This window comes from Corticium candelabrum, chromosome 20 (genome assembly GCF_963422355.1).
Source record: "Corticium candelabrum chromosome 20, ooCorCand1.1, whole genome shotgun sequence".
In the NCBI taxonomy this organism is placed as follows: domain Eukaryota; kingdom Metazoa; phylum Porifera; class Homoscleromorpha; order Homosclerophorida; family Plakinidae; genus Corticium; species Corticium candelabrum.
Window position 1 is genome coordinate 1,445,816 of NC_085104.1, and position 25,000 is coordinate 1,470,815.

The following is a 25,000-nucleotide window of genomic DNA, read 5'->3' on the forward strand; positions in this document are numbered from 1 at the left end:
CAATTAAGCTCTCTAGTTATATTTACTGACAGTGATGGAACTTTCAACTTTAGCTTCAATGCATCAGCTTCGGTAATAGATATGTCATGTCCAATGTATGTACTTGCTAGCATCATCAATCCAACTCTAACTCTCATTACAGGATCAACATTATATTCAAGTAGAGGTGATCGATACTTCACTAAAACTAATAGACATAATCGATATATCAGCGCCTTCCAGTTTGATAAATCAGACAGCAGACTTTAGTGGTTCACGTGCAAATCTTCCAATAACATTGACAGTAGAGTGGCAGTTGTTCTGTGACAAAAACTGGTATGACAACGATTGTGATGAATACTGTGTGGCTCGAGACACAGCAATCCCACCAGCCCATTTCACATGCAACACAACAACGGGACAAAGGATATGCCTCGCAGGTTATGAGAATTCAGACAGAAACTGTTCAACCCGTAAGAAAGGGCCACCACACAATACAAGATCACACTTGTTTTATGACTCTTATTGTGCAGAGATTAATGAGTGTGAATCGACTCCTTGTCAAAATGGAGCTACATGTCATGATGATCTACGAAGGTACAGTTGTCAGTGTCCCAACTACTACACTGGAGGTCACTGTGAGACAGGTACATAAGTAGATACATTTCCACCACATAACATATGAATGTTGTATCTTGTAATTAGCAATTTTTTGTTCATCTTCTCCATGTGAGAACAATGGCACATGTCAAGACTTAACCAACTCGTACAAATGCACATGCCATCGTGATTACACAGGAACAAACTGTGAAACACGTAAAACTCTCACCAAATTCAAATTCCAACTATGTTTCCTCATGTACATGTGTGCTCATAGATATAGACGACTGTGCATCTTATCCTTGCCAAAATGGGGGCCAATGCAATGATGGCATTCTCAGCTACCAGTGTGACTGTAAGGATGGCTATACAGGCATACACTGTGAAACAGGTACAAACTGGAACTTGAGTGCTAGCAGTTTTGAAATGCATTCATAAATCTCCTTCTAATCTTCATAGAGATGAATGAATGTTTGTCCAGTCCATGTGTGCAAGGTACCTGTATGGATTATGTTGCTTCCTACCGTTGCGATTGTAGCCCAGGATACACAGGAGTCAACTGTCAAACAGGTTAGGTCAAGAAATAGAAACTGACTACTAAACACCATAAGGTAAACTTTGAGTAACTCAATTTGGTAGAAATTGATGAATGTTTGTCGAGTCCGTGTCTACATGGTGGTACATGCTCAAATCACATCGACTCATACTCTTGCTCATGTGATGTGGGATACATAGGAGTCAACTGTGCAACAGGTCAGGAACAAGCCAGCACAACTAAACAAGTTATTGTTTAGTTTTTATTAATAGAAATTGATGAGTGCAATCAACATGATTGTGTAAACGGGGCATGCCGAGATCAAATCGGGTTCTTCGTATGTAACTGTACAGCTGGATATACGGGAACAAAATGCGAAACAGGTAAGCTAATGCAATTAACTTGACCATGCAAGTCAAATGAAACAAAATGTGTAGAAATCTTTGAGTGTTCTTCCAATCCATGTCAGCACAGCGGAACTTGTGTGGATATGATCAATGGATATCAATGTCAATGCACAGAAGGATACACTGACAAGCATTGTGACATAAGTATCACCCAAACATTCACATTGCCAAAATGATACGGGCACCGACATTATTGTATTTGATTGTTTTAGATATCAACGAATGTCAGAGCAACCCATGTCAAAATGGAGGCAACTGTCTTGATCTGGTGAACAGTTATCAATGCAACTGCCAAACAGGATACACAGACAGTCACTGTACAACGAGTAAGTCCATGTATTGATCAACTTTATTCTATTTTACTAAAAAGGTGTTTAGATATTAATGAGTGCGCATCCACTCCATGTCAAAATAATGCCACTTGTCAAGACAACATTGGGCAGTTCAAATGTTTATGTCCGACTGGATTCACGAACACTTTATGTCAAACAAGTAAAACACACTTTAATTAAATTTTAAAAATAGATTTATTGATAATAGAACATTAATGATTGTCAACAGATATCGATGATTGTGTCAGAGTGCAGTGTCTCAATGGTGGTTATTGTAGTGATCTCATTGCTGATTATCACTGCAACTGTCCTCTTGGATACACAGGAAAGCGATGTGATGTTGGTAAGAATAAGTGTATTATGACTTTACAATAACTTTTATCATTATCCATTTATTAATCTGTGATTGTTTAGATATCAATGAATGTTTGTCTAATCCTTGTCAGAATGGGATGTGTACACATCAAGTTAATCTCTACAAATGTACCTGCAATCGAGGATACACGGGAACAAATTGTGAAATAAATATTGATGACTGTGCTTCCAACCCGTGTCAGAGCAATGCCACATGCAGAGATGGAGTAAACAGATACTCATGTGAATGTCCTCGTGGATACACAGGTGCCCATTGTGAACAAGGCGAGTACATCACATACTCACCTCATTCAGTGCTTGTAATTCTGGTTCTAATTCAGAGATTGATGAGTGTAAATCCAATCCATGTCAACATGGAGGAAAGTGTGAAGACCACCCTGGCTTCTATGTCTGTACATGTCCAACAGGATATACAGGTCACACCTGTGAAACAAGTCAGTAACATGATAATCTCCTATAAAACATGTAAAAGTAATAGACATTAGCTGTAATTGTTAAAATTTTAGATGTTGACAATTGTGTTAACCACACGTGTCAGAGAAATGCAGTTTGTGTTGATGGTATTGATACATACGCATGCTCTTGTCAAACGGGATACACAGGTCAAGAGTGTGAGACAGGTAATCAACTGCTCATTTTAAGGATATATATATATATATTATTAATTATAAATGATTGAATTAAACGCTTGAGTGACTTTGCTCAAGCAAGATGTCTGGATATGAGATGTGATGATTGCTTCTGCAATGAAATCCATTTATTTTTAACTTGTGGATAGTCCCAAGGCATGGCTACAACTGCAAATCATGCAAATTGAATCTATGTGTATAATGTGTGTACAAACATAACAGGCACTCATTGCAACTAATTTAAAATTAAATTATATACTTGCTATTGCACAAATTGAAGTTTAATTTAATGTTTGTGTATGTACTAATTGCTTATGTTTAAATAACAATGATGCATGTAGAACTGACAGCTAGTAGAGTGGCAGTTGTTGTGTGATAAAAACTGGTATGACAATTAAGGATTGTGGTGAATACTGTGTGGTTCGAGACACAGCAGTCCCACCTGCTTATTACACGTGCAACACAACAACAGGAGAAAAGATTCCTTGTAGCTAGCTAGGTTACAAATATAGAGACAGAAACTGTTCAACCAGTAAGAAAGAGTAACCATAGAATACAACATTATACTTGTTTTATGATTCATATCATTCAGATAAATCAATTGTATGTTACTTATATAGAGCTGTTTAGATATTAATGAGTGTGCATCCACCCCATGTCAAAATAATGCCACTTGTCAGGACAACATCGGGCAGTTCAAATGTTTGTGTTCAACTGGATTCACAGACACTTTATGTCAAACAAGTAAAACACACTTTAATTAGATTTTCAAAATTTATTGATAATAGAACATTAACGATTGTCAACAGATATCGATGATTGTGTCAAAGTGCAGTGTCTCAATGGTGGTTATTGTAGTGATCTCATTGCTGATTATCACTGCAACTGTCCTCCTGGATACACAGGAAAGCGATGTGATGTTGGTAAGAATAAGTGTATTATGACTTTACAATAACTTTATCATTATCCATTTATTAATCTGTGATTTTTTAGATATCAACGAATGTTTGTCTAATCCTTGTCAGAATGGGATGTGTACACATCAAGTTAATCTCTATAAATGTACCTGCAATCGAGGATACACGGGAACAAATTGTGAAAAAGGTCAAACAAAATAAATACAATGTGTGTGTGTGTGTGTGTGTGTGTGTGTGTGTGTGTGTGCGCGTGCGCACGTGCGTGCACACGTATGTGTGTGTGTGTGTGTGTGTTTGTGTGTGTACATTTTGTGTCTAGAGTAACACGTGGACCCGCCCTACAGTGAGATTGTGAGATGGGGCTACTCTACGTGCCAAATAATGGATAACTGGCGGAAGTTAATTTTTACGTTTTCTTTGCTGAGATGTAGCTACTATCTAGTGTTAGCGCTATTCCTACCGCCCATAGGGCAGGTGAGGGCTAGTATATATAATTACATATAAAAATTTTAAGATATAAATTATTTATTAATTATAAATTATTGAATTAAATGCTTGAGTGACTTTGCTCAAGCAAGATGTCTGGTTATGAAATGTGGTGATTGCTTCTACAATGAAATCCATTTATTTTTAACTTGTGGATAGTCCCAATGCATGGCTACAACTGCAAATCATGCAAATTGAATCTATGTGGACAATGTGTGTACAAACATAACAGGCACTCATTACAGCTAATTAAAATTAAATTGTATACTTGCTATTGCACAAATTGAAGTTTAATTTTATGTGTGTGTACGTACTAATTGTTCATGTTTAAATAACAATGAATGCATGTACATGGAGTTTTCTATAGAACTGACAGCTAGTAGAGTGGCAGTTGTTGTGTGATAAAAACTGGTATGACAATTAAGGATTGTGGTGAATACTGTGTGGTTCGAGACACAGCAGTCCCACCTGCTTATATTACACATACAACACAACAACTGGAGAAAAGATGCCTTGCAGCTAGCTAGGTTACAAATATAGAGACAGAAACTGTTCAACCAGTAAGAAAGAGTAACCATAGAATACAACATTACACTTGTTTTATAATTCGTATCATGCAGATAAATCAATTGTATGTTACTTATATAGAGCTGTTTAGATATTAATGAGTGTGCATCCACCCCATGTCAAAATAATGCCACTTGTCAGGACAACATCGGGCAGTTCAAATGTTTGTGTTCAACTGGATTCACAGACACTTTATGTCAAACAAGTAAAACACACTTTAATTAGATTTTCAAATAGATTTATTGATAATAGAACATTAATGATTGTCAATAGATATCAATGATTGTGTCAAAGTGCAGTGTCTCAATGGTGGTTATTGTAGTGATCTCATTGCTGACTATCACTGCAACTGTCCTCCTGGATACACAAGAAAGCGATGTGATGTTGGTAAGAATAAGTGTATTATGACTTTACAATAACTTTATCATTATCCATTTATTAACTTGTGATATCTTAGATATCAATGAATGTTTGTCTAATCCTTGTCAGAATGGGATGTGTACACATCAAGTTAATCTCTACAAATGTACCTGCAATCAAGGATACACAGGAACAAATTGTGAAAAAGGTCAAACAAAATAAATACAATGTGTGTGTGTGTGTGTGTGTGTGTGTGTGTGTGTGTGTGTGTGTGTGTGTGTGTGTGTGTGTGTGTGTTTGTACAAACATAACCATGTAAATCTACAGGCACGCCCACATTAGTTTCATAAGTTAGAGTTTAGGTTTGAGTTTAGTTGACATTTTATGTAGTTTGCCATATCTATCGAATGTCATTGTACTAGAGAATTGGATTAATCTAATAAATATTCTATCTATCTATCTATCTATCTATCTATCTATCTATCTATCTATCTATCTATTGGATATGTCATGGCGTCAGCCACGCAGTAAACGACATCTGTCATTTTACTGTTTTCTCTTTCTTGACGCATTCCACCCTTCATCCCTTTGGTTGTAGAAAGTTTCTTTGTTGCCTACTTGGCAATAAGTGGTTGCTGGATAGTTGTGACGCTTGTCTAGCTATTTTCAAATCATGACTTTGAAGTTTGCCATGCGTCCAAGTCAATCGAAGTCTGTCGCCTGTCCTGCGGATGGTTGTGAGTACCAAGGAGCTGTCACGTGGACCTTGCATCATTTTCGTCAGCGTCATGCTCCAGGTGAGAGGTCTCGAGAGTTCGTAGCTGTGCATGACTTACACCAATGCCCATACTGCCGTCAATGGTTTCATCGTCTTCTGAAACATACTCCTGGCTGCAAGATCTCTCATTCATCGTCACCTAACGAAAATCCAGAAAGGGTCACCCTTTCCTTGGATTCCTGCATCAATGATATGTGTGAAAGTCAATGTGGTGGTCAAGTCGGTTCTTCTTTGTCTTTATCATCTTCTTTAGCAAACAAAGCAAAGGAAAATACAGATAGTTGTTCCTTGAGTGGAAAACCCAGCGATAATCTCAGTTATATTTCAAACTCACTTTCAGAGCCCTTGGATGCCAGAGCATGGTCTCTCATTGAAAGTTTGACGGTCAATGACATTCTTTCTTCTACAGTACCTTGTACTGTGTCTCGAGTTCCCAACGTTGCAGTCTCAGTTTTTCATAAATGTTGTGCTATTCCTCTTGAGAGAATTGCTTCTGATTCATCTGATGCTGTAGCATGGAAGCTTTTGATGCTTGTTCCAAGGATGGTTCTTACCCCTCCTAAGCGTGGTGGGAGAGCAGGATGTCAGGAAATTTGCAATTTGTGTCAAAAATTTCTGGAGTATCGTTGGGAAGAACTACTGCAGTTGAACGCTCCTAGATCAAGAAACGAATCTAAAACGCCAAAAAACCATCAAAGAAATTCTGCTCTTTGTCTCATACATTGTGGTGAGTTGTCTCGTGCAGCTAGAATTCTATGCAGCAAAGGTCTAGCTCCAGCTACACAAGCTGCTGTTGAGAAGTTAGCTTCTAAACACCCAATTCAGCGACAAGTTCCTGAGTATGAGGATCCAAAATCAGATTCAGGCTTGAATCTGAATCAGCAGTCTCTTGCTCGGATGATTAGATCTGTCCCCGTGGTTCTGGAGGCGATCCATCTGGATGGAGATATGAGCATTTACGTGCCCTGATTGCTGATCATCAATTCAGTGACTATCTTAACTTTTAATGCAGTGCTATTGCATCTGGCTAACTTCCTGAAGAAGCCATCTCTCTTTTGTCAGCTTCTCGTCTGGTTGCATTACCGAAAGGATTCAATGATGTGCGCCCAATAGCCATTGCGGAAGTTTTTAGGAGAATTACAGCTAAGGTCATCTGCTCAGAAAAACAGACAGAATTCCATTCTTTCTTCTGACCTATTCAACATGGCGTGGCTACTGAAGGTGGAGTTGAGCTTATAGTTAATCAAGCTCAAGCTTTGATTGAACAACACCCAGATTGGGTAATTTTAAAATCAGACATTAAGAATGCTTTCAATTCGATTAGTCGACAACACATGTTACAGCAAGTATGCAATCATTTTCCAGACGTGTATCCACATGCTTTTAACATGTATGGTCATGTCAGCTCACTTGTGTATACTAAGGGTCATAGTACTGTCATTCTCCAGTCGCAAGAGGAGTCCATCAAGGAGACCCTTTGGGCCCCTCTTTGTTTTCCATTACTATACAACCATTACTCTCTAAGGTGCAGAAGCAACATCCCCGAGTTCAAACTCTGGCCTATTTGGATGACGTCTTCTTGATTGGTTCGCCTGAAGAAACTGTGAATGCCTTTCAAGACCTACAATGTCAGTTTGAGTCAACAGGTCTACTCGTCTCTAAGCAGAAATGTGAAGCATATGCAATGGCTTATCCAGATGAGTGGTCTGTTGACATTGCCATCAACACTTCTGGCATTGACATACTTGGAACCCCAATTGGGACACCTGATTACGTCTTCGCACGTTGCATAGACAAGGCAAAGTCTGGTACTGAACTATGTTCAAAACTACTAGAATTGGACAATCCACAGAGTTCTTTACTGCTACTCAGGCACTGTCACGTTTCTAGTCTCACCATTTGAGTAGAACTGTCATACTGGAACAACTCAATAAAGCTGCTTTGATACATGATGACCAGACATATCAAACTTTTTCTTCAGTCATGGGCTTAGATGTATCAGACCCCGATTCATGGTTTCAGAGTTGTTTGCCTATTAGACATGGAGGGTTTGGTCTCTCCAGGATGCAATCAGTCGCTTCCATGGCATTCCTAGCAGCTTGCATGGGCTCACACGTCCCAGGAACTGTCTTTGCGGTTGAACTCTCTTGAGTTGATTGACAACTTGTTCGAAAGACAGTCTTTTGAAGGATCTCTCTCACACCACCTGTCACTAGCGTGGGCTACTATACAAGAACAAATGCCAGAGAAATCCTTATTAAGTGAAAATCTCTAAGTCAAATTCTTGAAGATCCGGAAAAGTTACAACATCGTTTCACGTGCACAATGGCTGATCAAGATTACAATCTTCTGCTAGGAAAAGAAAACTCACATGAAGTTTCAGCCAGACTTAGATCAATCAGTGGAAAGGGAGCTGGTGCCTTCTTACAAGCAATCCCAACGTCAAACGAGCTTGCACTAAAACTTGACGAATTTTGCCTAGCAGCTTGTTTACATTTAGGGCTTCACCTTCCTTTTCAGGGAATGCAAGATAAGTGCGATTGTGGGACACACCTTGACTCTTTTGGTTATCATCTCATGACATGTAAACACGGAGGAGGTCCCGTTTGGGCTCATGACTCAATTGTAAGCTCTTGGTCGGAATGCTTGAAAGAGCTGGCCGTTCTCCACAAGAAAGAACCAAAACATAGATATCTGAACAATGAGGGTAGACCTGATATTCTCATATGTGACACCGGTATTTTGTCTGATCAGGAGATGGATATTTCACTTGGCCATCCCTGGAGTAAAGAGGTCGTCAAAAATTGCGCCAAACTGAGTGGATTTGCTGCAAAGAAAAGAGAAGAAATGAAAAATGCTAAATATGACAAGATTCTTCCAGGAGGTAGTGCACCAAAATGCATGCCTGTAGTGTTTGAGCACTTTGGCATCTGGGGAGTTTCCGCGCACTTTATCGCTCAAGTCCAAAGATAAAGAAGGACAGAACAACTCTGCTTACTTCAAGACCTACTGGAGACGTCGGTGTTCCGTTACACTGCAGAAACTAAATGCTCGTGTGATGATGAAAAAACTGAACATTGTTCAAGGTGGTTCCATTTTAGATGATGAACTCAGGCGTGTCCAGGCACGCCCACATTAGTTTCATAAGTTAGAGTTTAGGTTTGAGTTTAGTTGACATTTTATGTAGTTTGCCGTATCTATTGAATGTCATTATACTAGAGAATTGGATATATCTAATAAATATTCTATCTATCTATCTATCTATATATGTGTGTATATATATATATATATATATATATATATATATATATATATATATATTTAGCTTTACATATATTATATTTTACAATACCCCAATACCCCAACATCTCTCCCAACATCTCTCCCAACATCTCTCCCAAGTCAAGTAGGCAAATCCCAACTACGAACATCTAAAACTTCTAATTGCATACTTGCATGTAACATCTTTGCGTTGTAGCACCATAGTTTTACAGACAACTGTTCTAATATGTTCTTGAAAGCTCGAGGAAACGGTATCCCACTGATTGATGATGTCTTTGAACATATTCCTTTCAAAGTCTTTAGAGTGAAAGATGATATGAAGCCCAGAGATTCAAAGCTAGTGGATAGAATAGACTACCTGCTGTGGTAACATTGGCTTCATGCCTGGCATATTTTTCAAATTCTGCTGCTTCTGCTGCTGCACCAGGACGGATTGCTGCTTTCAATATATAGGAAGGCTGTAAAGAGTTACGGATTATGACATCGAAATATCCAGGTCGACCATCCATGAAATCTGGATGATATACGTCTCCTGGTCTGCTTGAATCATAACCTGAGCAGTTCTGTTCTTTTTTGACCTGCTTGTTTTCAACAGCAAAGCTTGGAATATTACTTCACAAAGAGCATTGTGACGTTGAATGAGTAGCGGACCTCTAGGGCAGCTGATTAGGTGGTCACCAAACGAATCAATTGTAGCACCACAACAGCATAAAACAGAAGATGGTGGAAGAGGAAATATCGGAATGCCAAGCCATGTCCAGATCGCAATTATGAATTGATGCGGAGGAATGGTGAGGCCTAGATTGGGGTTGGGTAATGCCCACAACCAAGCCCCCGCATGGTTTGCCGAAATTGTGTTCAGACGAGCTTTGTCTCTTAAACTCCCATTTTCCATTAAGGAGTTGAAAACATTGTAATGTAGCTGTTTCTGAATATTCTGTCGAGAAGCTGTGTTGAGATCCAAAGTGTGCATTGCAGGCAATTTCTTTCCAAGAATACTGTACGCTTTATTTTGCATTTAACGTGAAAATCATGATAAAATGATAACCTAAGCTGTTACATATAAACAAGTTTAATTAACGCTAATGAAAACGCGCTAAGTGTTAGACATGCTTATAAAAGTCTTACAGGCCCTAATGAAGTCATGTACACCCTAGCTATATGTTGCACTTTTGCACTCCTAAAAACTTACCAAACTAGAATTTTTAAAACTTTTTCTCTGAAAAAAAGAAAAAGATGTAGGGATTGTATAAAAAGTAACAGAAACAAAATCTATAGATAATATGAAGCAAAGCCAGACATCATTAGTGAATCCTTCCAACCCCCACATTCCCTACATTTTACATTTGGAGGTTGGAAGGATTCACTAATGGTGTCTGGCTTTTGGTTCATATTATTTACAGATCTTGTTTCTGTTACTTTTTTATACAATCCCTACATCCATTTCTTTTTTTCAGAGAAAAAGTTTTTAAAATTCTAGTATACATATACATACATACATAAATTTTCAATAGATAAATAAATAATTTAATTTAATGCTTGAGTGATATCTGCATATGAAAGTGGTGAGTGAGATGTGGTGATTGTTTCTACAATGAAATCCATTTATTGTGAGCTTGTGGATAGTCCCAGTGGCTACCACAATTGGATATTATGACGAAGTTTTCTGTGACTTAGTGGCATTAGACAATGAGACTGCTGCAGGGTTGTCAGTAGCAATTGTAGCTGCAGTTGGTACAGTGTCCGGGTTCATTGTCATTCTGATCGTGGCAGCTACTTTCTGTTTATATCAATGGAAATGCTCAAAAAGGTATAATGTTTTTTTGTAAATTATTAGAATGTTTGTTGTTATTTAGCTTATATCATGACGTTTTCAGAACTGTTGATGGTTCGGCAAGGTCCAACACAACTAACATGGATGAACTGAAACAAACATATATTGATAGGATATATGAGACAGTGGCTAACACTGATGATTACACTGACATGACACATGAGACAGTGGCTAACACTGATGATTACACTGATATGACACATGAGACAGTGGCTAACACTGATGCTTTCTCATCAATTCGATTTTATGAAGAAATATCAGTGGTGGGGACAGTCAATGAATCATATGGTGTGGTAGTTGATCAGAACTAAAGACAACGGATGCTTACAAACTATACAGTGTATGATAGCTGCTCAGTCCTAATCATGTGCGCATGCATGCTCAGTCATTCTAACTAGAACTATAATATACTTAGTGTGGCGTAAGTGATTGTATTGGTTGGTTAACTATATTTAATAATGTGAAATACATTGTCCTTGAAACTTATTCATCCAATTTTAATTGGCTCTACACAGGTTTGGGAGGTCGAGGCTACATTCCTTGAAATGCAGAACACACGCAGTCTTGCCATATTGTAATTATCATTATCTAGCCAACCTGCATGACTCGGTACTCATCTAAGAATGTGTGTGTGTGTGTGTGTGTGTGTGTGTGTGTGTGTGTGTGTGTGTGTGTGTGTGTGTGTGTGTGTGTGTGTGTGTGTGTGTGTGTGTGTGTGTGTGTGTGTGTGTGTGTGTGTGTGTGTGTGTCCATCTATCTACCTGTACATCTAGCTGTCTAACTTCCATTTATGTTTTCATCGCTTTTTGGTGTCCTTGTATGAATTTGATCAAGATTTTAATGAGAAATGAAAAGCAACAAGTTGTGACCACGTTAGTGACGCTTACGGATGACTTTGTCCTTCATCATCATATAACGCTTCTTCATTGATACGAAACGTTCCTATTCAACAAACAACACATGCAAGTTAGTTATTATGTCACAGTACTCACTGTAGTACAAGACACAAGATAATATGGTGCAGTCAATCAGTCTGTCTGTCTGTCAGTTGGTCTGTCCAACTACTTGTCTGTTTGTTATCATCTAGCCTATCTGTATGTGTCTGTTTATCATCCATTTGTCTGTCTGTCTGTCTGTTTGTCTGTCCGTCACTGTCTGCTAATTGAAACATGTCAGCGCGTAAGTCTGGGACTGCGAGGACATGCCCCACCTCCACGTTTTCTCCAAACGTCCATACTTTCCTTCTCACTCGCGCAATGTATTCCTCCAGTTCTCTGGCTTTGGTTCATATTATCTATAGATCTTGTTTCTATTACTTTTTATACAATCCCTACATCTATTTCTTTTTTTCAGGGAAAAAGTTTTTAAAATTCTAGTTCTAATAAGATATCGAGCAGATCGTAAACATCTGAAATTGTAATGCCCGTATGTTATCATTACCCGGATATCAGCTGGTATTCAGTTGATCTCAGTCGTATAATATGTATATTTGTACTGTTGTGGTTGTTGTTTCTTTTAATTGCTGCTATCGCGTGCACTGCGTGCACGTGACATGCGTAATATAATTTTAAGTTTCTGTCGCTGGTGGGCACGTTCCTATCATTCACTTCTAGCTATATATCTCTATCTGTTGAAGAAGGTAAACACAATGTACGTAATTATTAAATTATTGATTGCTAGTGAGTCTACTGTATATATAGACATCTAGAGGCTAAAGCACAAGAGTAGTCTATATGACTGTACAGTAGTGCTTACCAGTTGAGAAAATGATTGATATCAAATGACCTTGGCCATTAATTAATTAATAAACACATTTTTAACGTTGATGACATTGAAAGTTTTAGATTGTAGATTGAATATGGAAATGTAGACAATTAAATAATAACTCCACGGTGAAATCTGATCAGATTGGAGATTTGAGGGGCGGATGCTCTTTAGTTGATTGTTTGACTGAGAATGTTGCTGTTACGACTGGTTTTAGTGTTCTGTTGGACACGTTTGGTAAATGTGGGGTAAAGTAATTAGATCTGTATGGTACTGCATGGCGTTCTAATGCTCTGATGCAAATTTAATGTTTCCACTACGTACTCTACTAGAAATTTGTGCTGTAGGGAGCTGCTGACGGTAACGTGGAGGTTTATTTTGACTATTATTTGGATTTTACTCTAAAACAAAGCAATGGAGATTGCTGTCACCCTCCTGTTGCTGCAAGTCCTTGCACCACTACCCTGGCCTGTGACAACTATGTGTGTTATCTACCTGGCAATACAACTGAACTCTTTCTAATTTGTCAGACAACTGGAGCGCTTCTCACTGCACCTACATGATCCAGTACCTGCAGCACTTTTTACCATAACATTTACACTAAACCAAACGTTGGGAAATGGCATAAGGAACCCCATTTCTTTGTTTTTTAAAGATTTCTGGCCGGTAAGTGAGTTTTGACATCTTCAGTTGAATGTAGGATGACCTTGCAATGTAATGACATGTTGATCATGCTAGGGTGGATTGAATCTGGAAGTTAATGTGTTGAACGATTACACAAGCCCTCCTGCATTGATAGGGTCATTTGAATATGAGGATAGTAGCACCAGCTATGGAGATTTTAGTTCACTAATAATTTTTAAGATTTCACTAAATCAAAATTTCTTGATATTAAGTGGCAAGTGAGATGTAGTGATCATTTCTACAGTGAGGATTGCTCCATATTCTGTAAACCTGTGGATGATGTCAGTGGCCACTATGACTGTTTATCAAATGGAACAAAGAGTTGCCTTCCAGGATGGACAAATCCACAAACGATTGTACTACAGGTGAGGGTAACACACACACACACACACACACACACACACACACACACACACGCACATGCACACGCGCGTGCACACACACACACACCAGCAAAGATCTAGTAATAAAGTTTGCTTGTTTGTTTGAATTCATTTTATGATTAATTAATTGTGAGATGTTTTTATTGCATTTTGTTTAGTTGCAAGTTGTTTATTTTTGATGTACAATTAAACTTGCTCTATTATTCATTTATTTGTTTATTTATATAATTCTTTATTTATATATTCAATTATTTATTGTTTAGGATGTCTGTTGAAGTTTCTACTGCACTTGCTACTTTTCCGGGTGAATTCTTTCTTGTTCCAGTGACTTGGGTGCACGGCCACTTTCCAAATATTGTACAGATTATAGAGATGCCAAGAGGCGGCCATTTTGCAGCCATGGAAGAACCAGAACTGCTGGCCAAGGATGTCAGAAAATTCTGTCAGAAAATTAAGGAGGGGCAGTCAAATTTTGAGTAGTACATGTATGTATGTATTTTGATGCAATGACACAACTAAGAAAGTGCAGTTGCTGTATACATGTACGACTTGTTTAGTTGGCTGGTAGCTAGAGTTGCAATTTCACAGTATGGTAAGTAACACTCACTTCTTGCTTACTAGTTTTTGCTTGAAGCATGACGTTGTGTTATTGTTGTTGTTGTTGTTTTGTGTATACATGTTACATTTTAAATTTGGTGAATAAATGATCAGATTTGGTTTTACTTGTAGTTTATCTGTTATGTTGAGATTTTAGGTATGTAGGCAATTTTAGGGAAAATTTGAAATATTTGTTGTATTGTACTGTTTCTATTATTGGATAAATGACGTCTTGACAGGTTGGAAATGCACTTTTCACGACGGTGTTGCATGTATTCTATTCTAAAATTTGTGTTTTAACACACACACACACACACACACACACACACACACACACACACACACACACACACACACACACACACACACACACACACACACGTATACATATATAGTCTGTTTGTATGTGTTTAAATCTTAATTCGAGACTTGCCAATTTACAATCTTTTTGTGCACTATAATGGGTTGTCCAGCAAACTCCTTTGTCCATCTCGCCGTTAAGTTCTGCAGAGAAAGGGGGAGGATGAGTAGAGTTAATTACCTCACGTGGTTCTAGAACATGTACATCCAATTATTTTAAAGGCAGCTGTGACCTGGAGTACGCGTTGTTGAAACACACGCGTGCTGACAAGCATTATACAGAACTATATATTATAAAGTTTCTTGTCTAGACTGTAGAACTTGAGGTTTGCTATTCTCTAAATAATATACTTTTACATCACGTGCAGTAGGTGTGTATACGTAGGTGTGTGTATTTGTTTGTTTTAGCCACAGTAAACAACATGGTAGCTGCCACGAGTCTGTTTTTCATGCTCTTGTTTTGTGACGTACTTCTTGTTACGGTACTTTACTAGCATGACCAGCAAAGTGCATTTAATTCTCTCTAAATAATTGTTAATTGTTTTTAGGTTAGTGGGGACGGTCGACTACAAGTAAAATTTAAACAGCTCAGCAGCCCATTTAGCTCAAGAGATTTTAACGCTGACTGTTGTGACGGTCAGGTGGCTCCACGTTGCCGTCGTGTGTGTCTTCCAAAGTTTAAGATATGTTACAAAGGAGGAACATCAAGTGGAAGCTGCTTACAAACAATTGAAACAGGATTCTACAATCCAATTATACAACCAGTAAGCTCTCTAGTTATATTTACTGACAATGATGGAACTTTCAACTTTAGCGTCAACGCATCAGCTCCGGTAATAGATATGTCATGTCCAATGTATGTACTTGCTAGCATCATCAATCCAACTCTAACTTTCATTACAGGATCAACATTATATTCAAGTAGAGGTGATCGATACTTCACTAAAACTAATAGACATAATCGATATATCAGCGGCTTCCAGTTTGATAAGTCAGACATCAGACTTTACTGGTTCACGTGCAACTCTTCCAATAACATTGACAGTAGAGTGGCAGTTGTTCTGTGACAAAAACTGGTATGACAACGATTGTGGTGAATACTGTGTGGTTCAAGACACAGCAATCCCACCAGCCCATTACACATGCAACACAACAACGGGACAAAGGATATGCCTTGCAGGTTATGAGAATTCAGACAGAAACTGTTCAACCGGTAAAAAGAGCAACCACACAATACAAGATCACACTTGTTGTATGACTCTTATTGTGCAGAAATTAATGAGTGTGAATCGACTCCTTGTCAAAATGGAGCTACATGTCATGATGATCTACGAAGGTACAGTTGTCAGTGTCCCAACTACTACACTGGAGGTCACTGTGAGACAGGTACATAAGTAGATACATTTCCACCACATAACATATGAATGTTGTATCTTGTAATTAGCAATTTTTTGTTCATCTTCTCCATGTGAGAACAACGGCACATGTCAAGACTTAACCAACTCGTACAAATGCACGTGCCATCGTGATTACACAGGAACAAACTGTGAAACACGTAAAACTCTCACCAAATTCAAATTCCAACTATGTTTCCTCATGTACATGTGTGCTCATAGATATAGACGACTGTGCATCTTATCCTTGCCAAAATGGGGGCCAATGCAATGATGGCACTCTCAGCTACCAGTGTGACTGTAAGGATGGCTATACAGGCATACACTGTGAAACAGGTACAAACTGGAACTTGAATGCTAACAGTTTTGAAATGCATTCATAAATCTCCTTCTAATCTTCATAGAGATTAATGAATGTTCGTCCAGTCCATGTGTGCAAGGTACCTGTATGGATTATGTTGCTTCCTACCGTTGCGATTGTAGCCCAGGATACACAGGAGTCAACTGTCAAACAGGTTAGGTCAAGAAATCGACTACTAAACACCATAAGGTAAAGTTTGAGTAACTCAATTTGGTAGAAATTGATGAATGTTCGTCGAGTCCGTGTCTACATGGTGGTACATGCTCAAATCACATCGACTCATACTCTTGCTCATGTGATGTGGGATACACAGGAGTCAACTGTGCAACAGGTCAGGAACAAGCCAGCACAACTAAACAAGTTATTGTTTAGTTTTTATTAATAGAAATTGATGAGTGCAATCAACATGATTGTGTAAACGGGGCATGCCGAGATCAAATCGGTTTCTTCGTATGTGACTGTACAGCTGGATATATGGGAACAAAATGCGAAACAGGTAGAAAAGGCTGGTAATGCAACTTGACCATACAAGTCAAATAAAACAAAATGTTTAGAAATCTTTGAGTGTTCTTCCAATCCATGTCAGCACAGCGGAACTTGTGTGGATATGATCAATGGATATCAATGTCAATGCACAGAAGGATACACTGACAAGCATTGTGACATAAGTATAACACAAACATTCACATTGCCAAAATGATACGAGCACCGACATTATTGTATTTGATTGTTTTAGATATCAACGAATGTCAGAGCAACCCATGTCAAAATGGAGGCAGCTGTCTTGGCCTGGTGAACAGTTATCAATGCAATTGCCAAACAGGATACACAGACAGTCACTGTACAACAAGTAAGCCCACTATTGATCAACTTTATTATATTTTACTAAAAAGGTGTTTAGATATTAATGAGTGTGCATCCACCCCATGTCAAAATAATGCCACTTGTCAAGACAACATTGGGCAGTTCAAATGTTTGTGTCCGACTGGATTCACCGACACTTTATGTCAAACAAGTAAAACACACTTTAATTAGATTTTAAAAATAGATTTATTGATAATAGAACATTAATGATTGTCAGCAGATATCGATGATTGTGTTAGAGTGCAGTGTCTCAATGGTGGTTATTGTAGTGATCTCATTGCTGACTATCACTGCAACTGTGCTCCTGGATACACAGGAAAGCGATGTGATGTTGGTAAGAATAAGTGTATTATGACTTTACAATAACTTTTATCATTATCCATTTATTAATCTGAGATTTCTTAGATATCAACGAATGTTTGTCTAATCCTTGTCAGAATGGGATGTGTACACACCAAGTTAATCTCTACAAATGTACCTGTAATCAAGGATACACGGGAACAAATTGTGAAAAAGGTCAAACAAAATAAATACAATGTGTGTGTGTGTGTGTGTGTGTGTGTGTGTGTGTGTGTGTGTGTGTGTGTGTGTGTGTGTGTGTTTGTACAAACATGACCGTGTAAATATATACATATATATTCATGAATTTTTAATTGATAAATAAAGAATTTAATTTAACGCTTGAGTGATATCTGGATATGAAAGTGGCGAGTGAGATGTGGTGATTGTTTCTACAATGAAATCCATTTATTTTGAACTTGTGGATAGTCCCAGTGGCTACCATAACTGCATATCATGATGAACTTTTATGTGACTTAGTGACATCAGGCAATGAGACTGCTGCAGGGTTGTCAGTAGCAGTTGAGGCTGCAGTTGGTACAGTGTCTGGGTTTATTGTCATTCTGATCGTGGCAGCTACTTTCTGTTTATATCAATGGAGATCCTCAAAAAGGTATTATGTTTTATATAAATTATTAGAATGTTTGTTGTTATTCAGCTTATATTATGACATTTTCAGAAATGTTGATGTCTCGGTGAGGTCCAACACTACTAAAATGGATGAACTGAGACAAACATATGTTGATACGACATACAAGACAGTGGCTAACACTAATGATTACACTGATATGACAGATGAGACAGTGGCTAACACTGATGATGGTTACACTGAAGCATTCACAGCAATTTGATTATACGAAGAAACATCAGTGGTGGGGACACTGAATGAATCATATGGTGTGACAGTTGATCAGAACTAGAACAATTAACAGACATTTAATTAATTACAAAATGTAATAGCTCAGTCTTGTAGTGCATGTGCTCATGCAGTCATTCTAAAGTCATTTTGAAGTGTGTTATCAACCTAGCAATACAACTGAACTTTTTTCTGACCAGACAACTGGAGTGCTTTTCACTACACCTAATCCAAATTTTTTCATGGTTCATACCATAACATTTACATTAAACCAAATGTTAGGAAATGATGTAAGGAACCCCATTTCTTTGTTTTTAAATGTTCCTGGCAGGTAAGTGAGTTTTGACATCTTCAATTGAATGTAGGATGCATGACCTTGCAATGTAATGACCAAAATCAACGTATATCATGCTGTTGTTATATCAACTCCACGTACTATATGGTTCTGAAATGTGGATGCTGTATCGAAAGCATATCAAGAGCTCGGATCGTTTCCATATGATTGTGTCTACGCAAAATAGCTGGGAGTACATGGCAAGACTTTGTTCCTAATACGGAAGTTCTTAGGGTCTGCAGTGTGAATGCTATTGAAACATTTTTGCTATCAGCACAATTTCGTTGGTCGGGTCACTTAGTTCATATGGAAGATGAGAGAATAGCAAGGCCGTGTTCTATGGAGAAATAAAGGAGGGTGTATGTTCGAAAGGAGGTCCCAAAAAACGGTTCAAGGACAGTCTAAAGGCAAACCTAAAGTCTTGTAACATTAATTCTCAGTTTTGGGAAAAAATAGTTATTGACAGACCATTATGGAGATAAATGTGCTGAACTGCCATTGACCAATTTGAGCAACGTCACTGTGCAACCCTCATGTTCAAGCTACAAACCAGAAAAGCAGGCAGTCATCAAAGCAGCCAATACATCTGTAACATTTGTGTTCACATATGTGGGTCTCGTATTGGGCTCTTTCTTCATGGTCAAAGCCACAATTGAGATTTGTTGAAATCGACAACTCAGTCCATCATCATGACATGTTGATCATGCTAGGGTGGATCGAATCTGGAAGTTAAATGTGTGGAATAACTACACAAGTCCTCGTGCATTAATTAGGGTCATTTGAGTATGAGGATAGTAGCACCAGCTATGGAGATTTTAGTTCACTCATATATTTGAAAGATCTTAGTGAAACAACATTTCTTGATATTAAGTGGCGAGTGAGATGTGGTGATCATTTCTACAATGAGGATTGTTCCATATTCTGTAAACCTGTGGATGATGTCATTGGCCACTATGACTGTTTATCAAATGGAGCAAAGAGTTGCCTTCCAGGATGGACAAATCTACAAGGCAATTGTACTACAGTACAGGTGAGCGGTATCACAAGCACATCTGTGCACACACACACACACACACACACACACACACACACACACACACACACACACACACACATGCCCACACACACACACACACACACACACACACACACACACACATGCCCACACACACGTACAGCTCTCCTTTATATATATATAGGTCAATAATGACATCAAAATTGTTAACATTTCAGATGTTGTTGACAGTTGTGTTAACCGCACGCGTCAGCGAAATGCAATTTGCATTGATGGTATGGATACATACACATGCATGTTCTTGTCTAGTAGGATATGTAAACACAGGTCTACAGTGTGAGATAGGTAATCAACTGCACATTTTTTCAAGAAAGAGATAACATTATACATACTGTATGTATGCCAAATTTGGATATGGACGAGCGTTTGTCCAATCCGTGTATGAACAGAGGAACATGCAAAGACCATACTGCCAGTTACACTTGTAATTGCATCCCTGGATTTACAGACACAAATTGTCAAACAATTGAAGACGATTGCAGTCTCAACCCATGCCAAAATGGTGAAGTAAACAACTACATGTGTCATTTGTACAGCTCCTATTTGTTCACGGGTACTATTTTGTTCACGGCCCTATTTTGTTCATATTTGCCCCTATTTGTTCACCGGGTACTATTTTGTTACGCGTTCTGAACCTGTCGTAGCAGCTCCTATTTTGTTCACGGCCCCTATTTTGTTCACGCACATTTCTTCCTCTCTACTCTCGCTTTTGTGTCAGAAATTTCTTTTCTCCTAGCAAATGTACTCTAGACACGGCAAACTACATAGAAATAGAGTAAAGTAACCTTGTTCTGGGCAGCAAGTTGCCTATTTTGTCAATTTTCACACGAACAAATAGTACCCGTGAACAAAATAGGGGCTGTGAAGAAAACAGGGGCTGTAAACAAAATAGGGGCTGTGAACACTACTAGATCTTGTGAACAAAATAGGGACCAAATAGGGGCTGTGAACAAAATAGGAGCTGTGAAGAAAACAGGGGCTGTGAACAAAATAGGGGCTGTGAACACTACTACATCTTGTGAACAAAATTGGGGACCAAATAGGGGCTGTGAACAAAATAGGAGCTACATGTGAAGAAAAACAGGGGCTGTGAACAAAATAGGGGCTGTGAACACTACTAGATCTTGTGAACAAAATAGGGACCAAATAGGGGCTGTGAACAAAATAGGGGCTGTGAACAAACTAGGAGCTGTGAACAAAATAGGGGCTGTGAACAAACTAGGAGCTGTACATCATTGTTAGAATGGACACAGCGGCCGAAACTGAAGTTGATATCAATAAATGTGATTCTAATCCTTGTCAACATGGTGCAACATGTTCAGATAAAGTAAACGACTACATGTGTCATTGTCAGAATGGATACAACGGCCTGGAACTGTAAAATTGATATCAATGAATGTGATTCCTGTCAACATGGTGCAACATGTCTATCACAACCCGGCAAATATTCATGCGACTGTATTCCTGGTTATCGTGGAGACAAATGTGAGATGCAGATTGCTGAATGTGCGTCAAATCCATGCAGAGAGAATAGAGGAAGATGCATCGACGAGATAAACAATTTCACTTGTGCCTGTGACCCAGGCTAGATGGGGCGTTTATGTGAAACAGAGATAAGAGAATGTTTATCCAACCCATGTCAGAATAATGGAAATTGTATCGAGCTCATCAACAAATACAGTTGTAATTGTCTTCCGGGATACGCGCGGAGGACCTCTGTGTCAATTAGGTAATTACATTGGCACCAATGTTTGCTTGATTACAGTCAAAAATTTGTTTATTTCAGATATTGATGAATGCATGTCACATCCATGCAGAAACAATGGCAGTTGTTGTGATGCAATAAATGGGTACACGTGTTCTTGTGAATCAGCCTACTCGGGAACAAACTGTGAAAAAGGTCAGACAATATACATACAATATATACATACATAATATAATTTTTTAATTAATAAATAAATGATTTAATTAAATGCTCAAATGACTGACTTTGTTCAAGCAAGATACTTGGATATGAAATGGCAAGTGAGATGTCGTGATTGTTTCTACAATGAAATCCATATATTTACTGTGTACATTAATGACTTGCTAGTCCAATTAGCTCAATCAGGATAAAGATGTTTGATTGGACACTGTTGTGTTGGAGCAGTATGTAGCTTACGCAGATGAATGATATTTGCATTGTGTCAGCTTTTGTAAGTGGACTGCAATCCTTTGTTGGATATGTGTTTTGCTTGTGCAGAAGTCCATAACTTGAAATTTAACTCCTAGAAAACGAAGTGTATTAGATATACAACTGGTACAAGTAGATGTATGGATGTCTCGTTTTCTTGTTCTAGATGTGTTCTTTGGAGGCTGTAAATTGAAATTTACTGATCAGCGTATATATGCATCTAGGAAATGTTGTACAATCAAATCTGCGTCATACATTCTCAATTGATGTTGCATGAATTGAAAATATTTTTATGTTATTGAACTCCTAGCTTCTTCCATGTCTTAAATGAGCTAGTCCAAATGTTCTTTGTCATTTGATGAAAGCTCATTCGTCTACATTTTATGGATGTCAGCTTTGGACTTGGAATAAGTGTTGGGTGGAACAGGAACAATGCAGTAAGAAGAATTTGTGAGATCAAAACTCATGCTGGTGTTATGTTGTTTAATTGCCACGTGGTTGCTACCTTTGATTGATATATGCTTGCCAGCGTGCTTGTAAGCGTTTGTCGAAGCTGAGTCCCGAAACCTTAAAAGATGCTTTGTAACTCCTGCAAAGACGTAGCCATTCCATCCACATTGTCATCATTGTTGAATTCTTCAAATGAGGTCGATCATTCATTGTGTGTTATCGGTTCCTGCATGGATGCTCTATGAACTCGATCATCATTTTTCAGTTCCATCAGGGAAATAGAATTGCCCTACAGTGTCCAAAGTTGCAGAGACTTTTCACAGATTATGAAAAGATCAATTAGAGACTTTGTTAGTGGCTCTGTTTCTGAGAGACCGTGCAGTTATAGCTATGGAATGGATGAAAAGATCGACATATGTTGGTTGGGGAAGTTATCACAGCTTTTCTCTTGGGTCTAGTATTTTTCTTCTTTCTCTTTTTGTGTATTTTCTTTTACACCAGGTATTCCTGTGTGTGACATAGCAACGGGCAGTATCGCCGTCTCACTGAGCAACCGCCTGTGGACATGAAAGAGACCTACGGATGGCTAAAGGCAGCGAATCTTCCTGCTGCAACTGAGGGACTGGTTGTTGCTGCTCAAGACCAAGCTCTTCGGACTCGGTACTATGAGCGCAAGATTCTACATCGTGATGTCAGTCCTACTTGCCGCATGTGCAGTGTACGTAGGCCTGGAAACAGTCGACCACATTGTGGCAGGCTGTAGTGCTTTGGCACCAACGGACTACACTGATCGACACAATCAGGTGGCCTCCATCATTCACTGGGATGTTTGTCGCCATTTTGGGGTTCCAGTGGAGAGCAGATGGTACAGGCATCATCCTGATAGGCTTGTGCAGACGGATGACATTACTATGATGTGGGATACCACCATCCCCACTGCCGGGAAGATCAAAGCCAATCGTCCAGACATCTGTCTCAGAAATAGGAAGACAAACACTTGTCTTCTTATTGATATCATGCAGCTGTCCTGCTGACGGCAACATTGCATGGCAAGAAACATGCTGAGAAGATGTGGAAGTACAGCGACTTGCGAGTGGAGATAAGCCGCATGTAGAATTGTCGAACACTGGTGGTTCCGGTGGTCTTGGGAGCTTTGGGCACAGTGCACGCAGGTATTGCACGGTGGCTGGACATTATTCCAGGTCATCACAACCTGCAGCACTTACAGAAAACAGTGCTTCTGGGATCTACTCGGATCCTTCGTAAAGTCATGTCTTCTTTCTAGACAGCCATGATGGTCTAAGTACTTCTGAAGCAGGGTTTGCTTCCGATACTTGTAATAGACTTTACAAACCAGACTGATCTGGTTGAGCACGACATAATAATATTTTGAACTTGTGAATAGTCCCAGTGGCTACCACAGCTGCATATCAAATCAAATTTATTATGAACTTTTATGTGACTTTAATAGTGGCACTAGACAAGGAGACTGTTACAGGGTTGTCAGTAGCAGTTGTAGCTGCAGTTGGTACATTGTCTGGGTTTATTATCATTCTGATCTTGGCAGCTACTTTCTGTTTATATCAATGGAAATGCTCAGAAAGTTATTATGTTTTTTGTAATGTTTGTTGTTATTCAGCTTTTATCATGACATTTTCAGAATTATTGATGACTCGGCAAGGTCCATCACAACTAGAATGGACGAAATGAGACAAACATATGTTGATAGGATGTATGAGACGGTGGCTAATGCTGATGATTACACTGATATGACGTATGAGACAGTGGCTAGCACTGATGTTTTCACAGCAATTCGATATTATGAAGAAACATCAGTGTTGGGACAGTCAATGAATCATATATGGTGTGGTAGTTGATCAGAACTAAGACAACGGATGCTTACAAACTGCATGTAATAGCTCAGTCTTAATGTGCACGCTCATTCATTTTATCTAGAACTACTTAGTGTGGTGTAAGTTATTGTATTGGTCGGTATAATACAAACGACATGCACAGTCCTTAACACACATGCAGTCTTGTCACATAGCTATTTAATTATTGCTCACTGACTCAGTGAGTGATGCTGCATGGTCACTTTGCTTAATTAAAATGCCTTAAACTTTGTGCTTTAGTATGCAGTTGACATCAAACTAGAGAGTTAAACAGACTAAACATATATTAATTTTATTAATTTTATTAATTTTATCCAACATGACAGTATATTCTATCAAGGGCAATTAAGACTTAACTTAGGGGTAAACATACTGCACATCAGGTGATTTGAG

General features: G+C 38.6%; 4 protein-coding genes across 4 annotated transcripts in view; all 4 read left to right on the plus strand.

Moving 5' to 3' along the window:
* Nucleotides 1–11,561, plus strand: part of LOC134196043 (fibropellin-1-like) — an 11,900-nt gene extending 339 nt beyond the window's left edge. The window contains exons 2-24 of the mRNA XM_062665123.1: nucleotides 1–72; nucleotides 143–452; nucleotides 513–626; nucleotides 685–795; nucleotides 857–970; nucleotides 1,039–1,149; nucleotides 1,219–1,332; nucleotides 1,387–1,497; nucleotides 1,552–1,665; nucleotides 1,734–1,847; nucleotides 1,900–2,013; nucleotides 2,083–2,196; nucleotides 2,268–2,492; nucleotides 2,549–2,662; nucleotides 2,735–2,848; nucleotides 3,488–3,601; nucleotides 3,667–3,780; nucleotides 3,851–3,961; nucleotides 4,919–5,032; nucleotides 5,101–5,214; nucleotides 5,285–5,395; nucleotides 10,925–11,057; nucleotides 11,125–11,561. The exon at nucleotides 1–72 is cut by the window's left edge and continues 213 nt beyond it. Coding sequence (XP_062521107.1) covers nucleotides 1–72; nucleotides 143–452; nucleotides 513–626; nucleotides 685–795; nucleotides 857–970; nucleotides 1,039–1,149; nucleotides 1,219–1,332; nucleotides 1,387–1,497; nucleotides 1,552–1,665; nucleotides 1,734–1,847; nucleotides 1,900–2,013; nucleotides 2,083–2,196; nucleotides 2,268–2,492; nucleotides 2,549–2,662; nucleotides 2,735–2,848; nucleotides 3,488–3,601; nucleotides 3,667–3,780; nucleotides 3,851–3,961; nucleotides 4,919–5,032; nucleotides 5,101–5,214; nucleotides 5,285–5,395; nucleotides 10,925–11,057; nucleotides 11,125–11,392 — 3,045 coding nt within the window. The 3' untranslated portion in view covers nucleotides 11,393–11,561. The remainder of the gene's footprint in view (nucleotides 73–142; nucleotides 453–512; nucleotides 627–684; nucleotides 796–856; nucleotides 971–1,038; nucleotides 1,150–1,218; nucleotides 1,333–1,386; nucleotides 1,498–1,551; nucleotides 1,666–1,733; nucleotides 1,848–1,899; nucleotides 2,014–2,082; nucleotides 2,197–2,267; nucleotides 2,493–2,548; nucleotides 2,663–2,734; nucleotides 2,849–3,487; nucleotides 3,602–3,666; nucleotides 3,781–3,850; nucleotides 3,962–4,918; nucleotides 5,033–5,100; nucleotides 5,215–5,284; nucleotides 5,396–10,924; nucleotides 11,058–11,124) is intronic.
* Nucleotides 8,435–9,188, plus strand: LOC134195732 (uncharacterized). The gene has a single exon (XM_062664811.1). The coding sequence runs from the start codon at nucleotides 8,489–8,491 to the stop codon at nucleotides 8,936–8,938; it is 450 nt and encodes a 149-aa protein (XP_062520795.1). The 5' UTR covers nucleotides 8,435–8,488; the 3' UTR covers nucleotides 8,939–9,188.
* A 2,262-nt stretch (nucleotides 11,562–13,823) lies between the features above and the next one.
* LOC134196044 (delta-like protein B) lies at nucleotides 13,824–16,646 on the plus strand. The gene is made up of 7 exons (XM_062665124.1): nucleotides 13,824–13,894; nucleotides 14,176–14,341; nucleotides 15,418–15,702; nucleotides 15,773–16,082; nucleotides 16,142–16,255; nucleotides 16,314–16,424; nucleotides 16,486–16,646. Exons 1-7 carry the CDS (start codon nucleotides 13,824–13,826, stop codon nucleotides 16,644–16,646), a joined length of 1,218 nt encoding a protein of 405 aa, XP_062521108.1.
* A 25-nt stretch (nucleotides 16,647–16,671) lies between these two features.
* Nucleotides 16,672–18,881, plus strand: LOC134195731 (fibropellin-1-like). Its single transcript, XM_062664810.1, has 10 exons — nucleotides 16,672–16,778; nucleotides 16,842–16,955; nucleotides 17,010–17,120; nucleotides 17,179–17,292; nucleotides 17,361–17,474; nucleotides 17,526–17,639; nucleotides 17,709–17,822; nucleotides 17,894–18,004; nucleotides 18,308–18,440; nucleotides 18,507–18,881. The coding sequence occupies exons 1-10, from the start codon at nucleotides 16,712–16,714 to the stop codon at nucleotides 18,676–18,678; spliced, it is 1,164 nt and encodes a 387-aa protein (XP_062520794.1). The 5' UTR covers nucleotides 16,672–16,711; the 3' UTR covers nucleotides 18,679–18,881.
* Nucleotides 18,882–25,000: the final 6,119 nt, after the last annotated feature.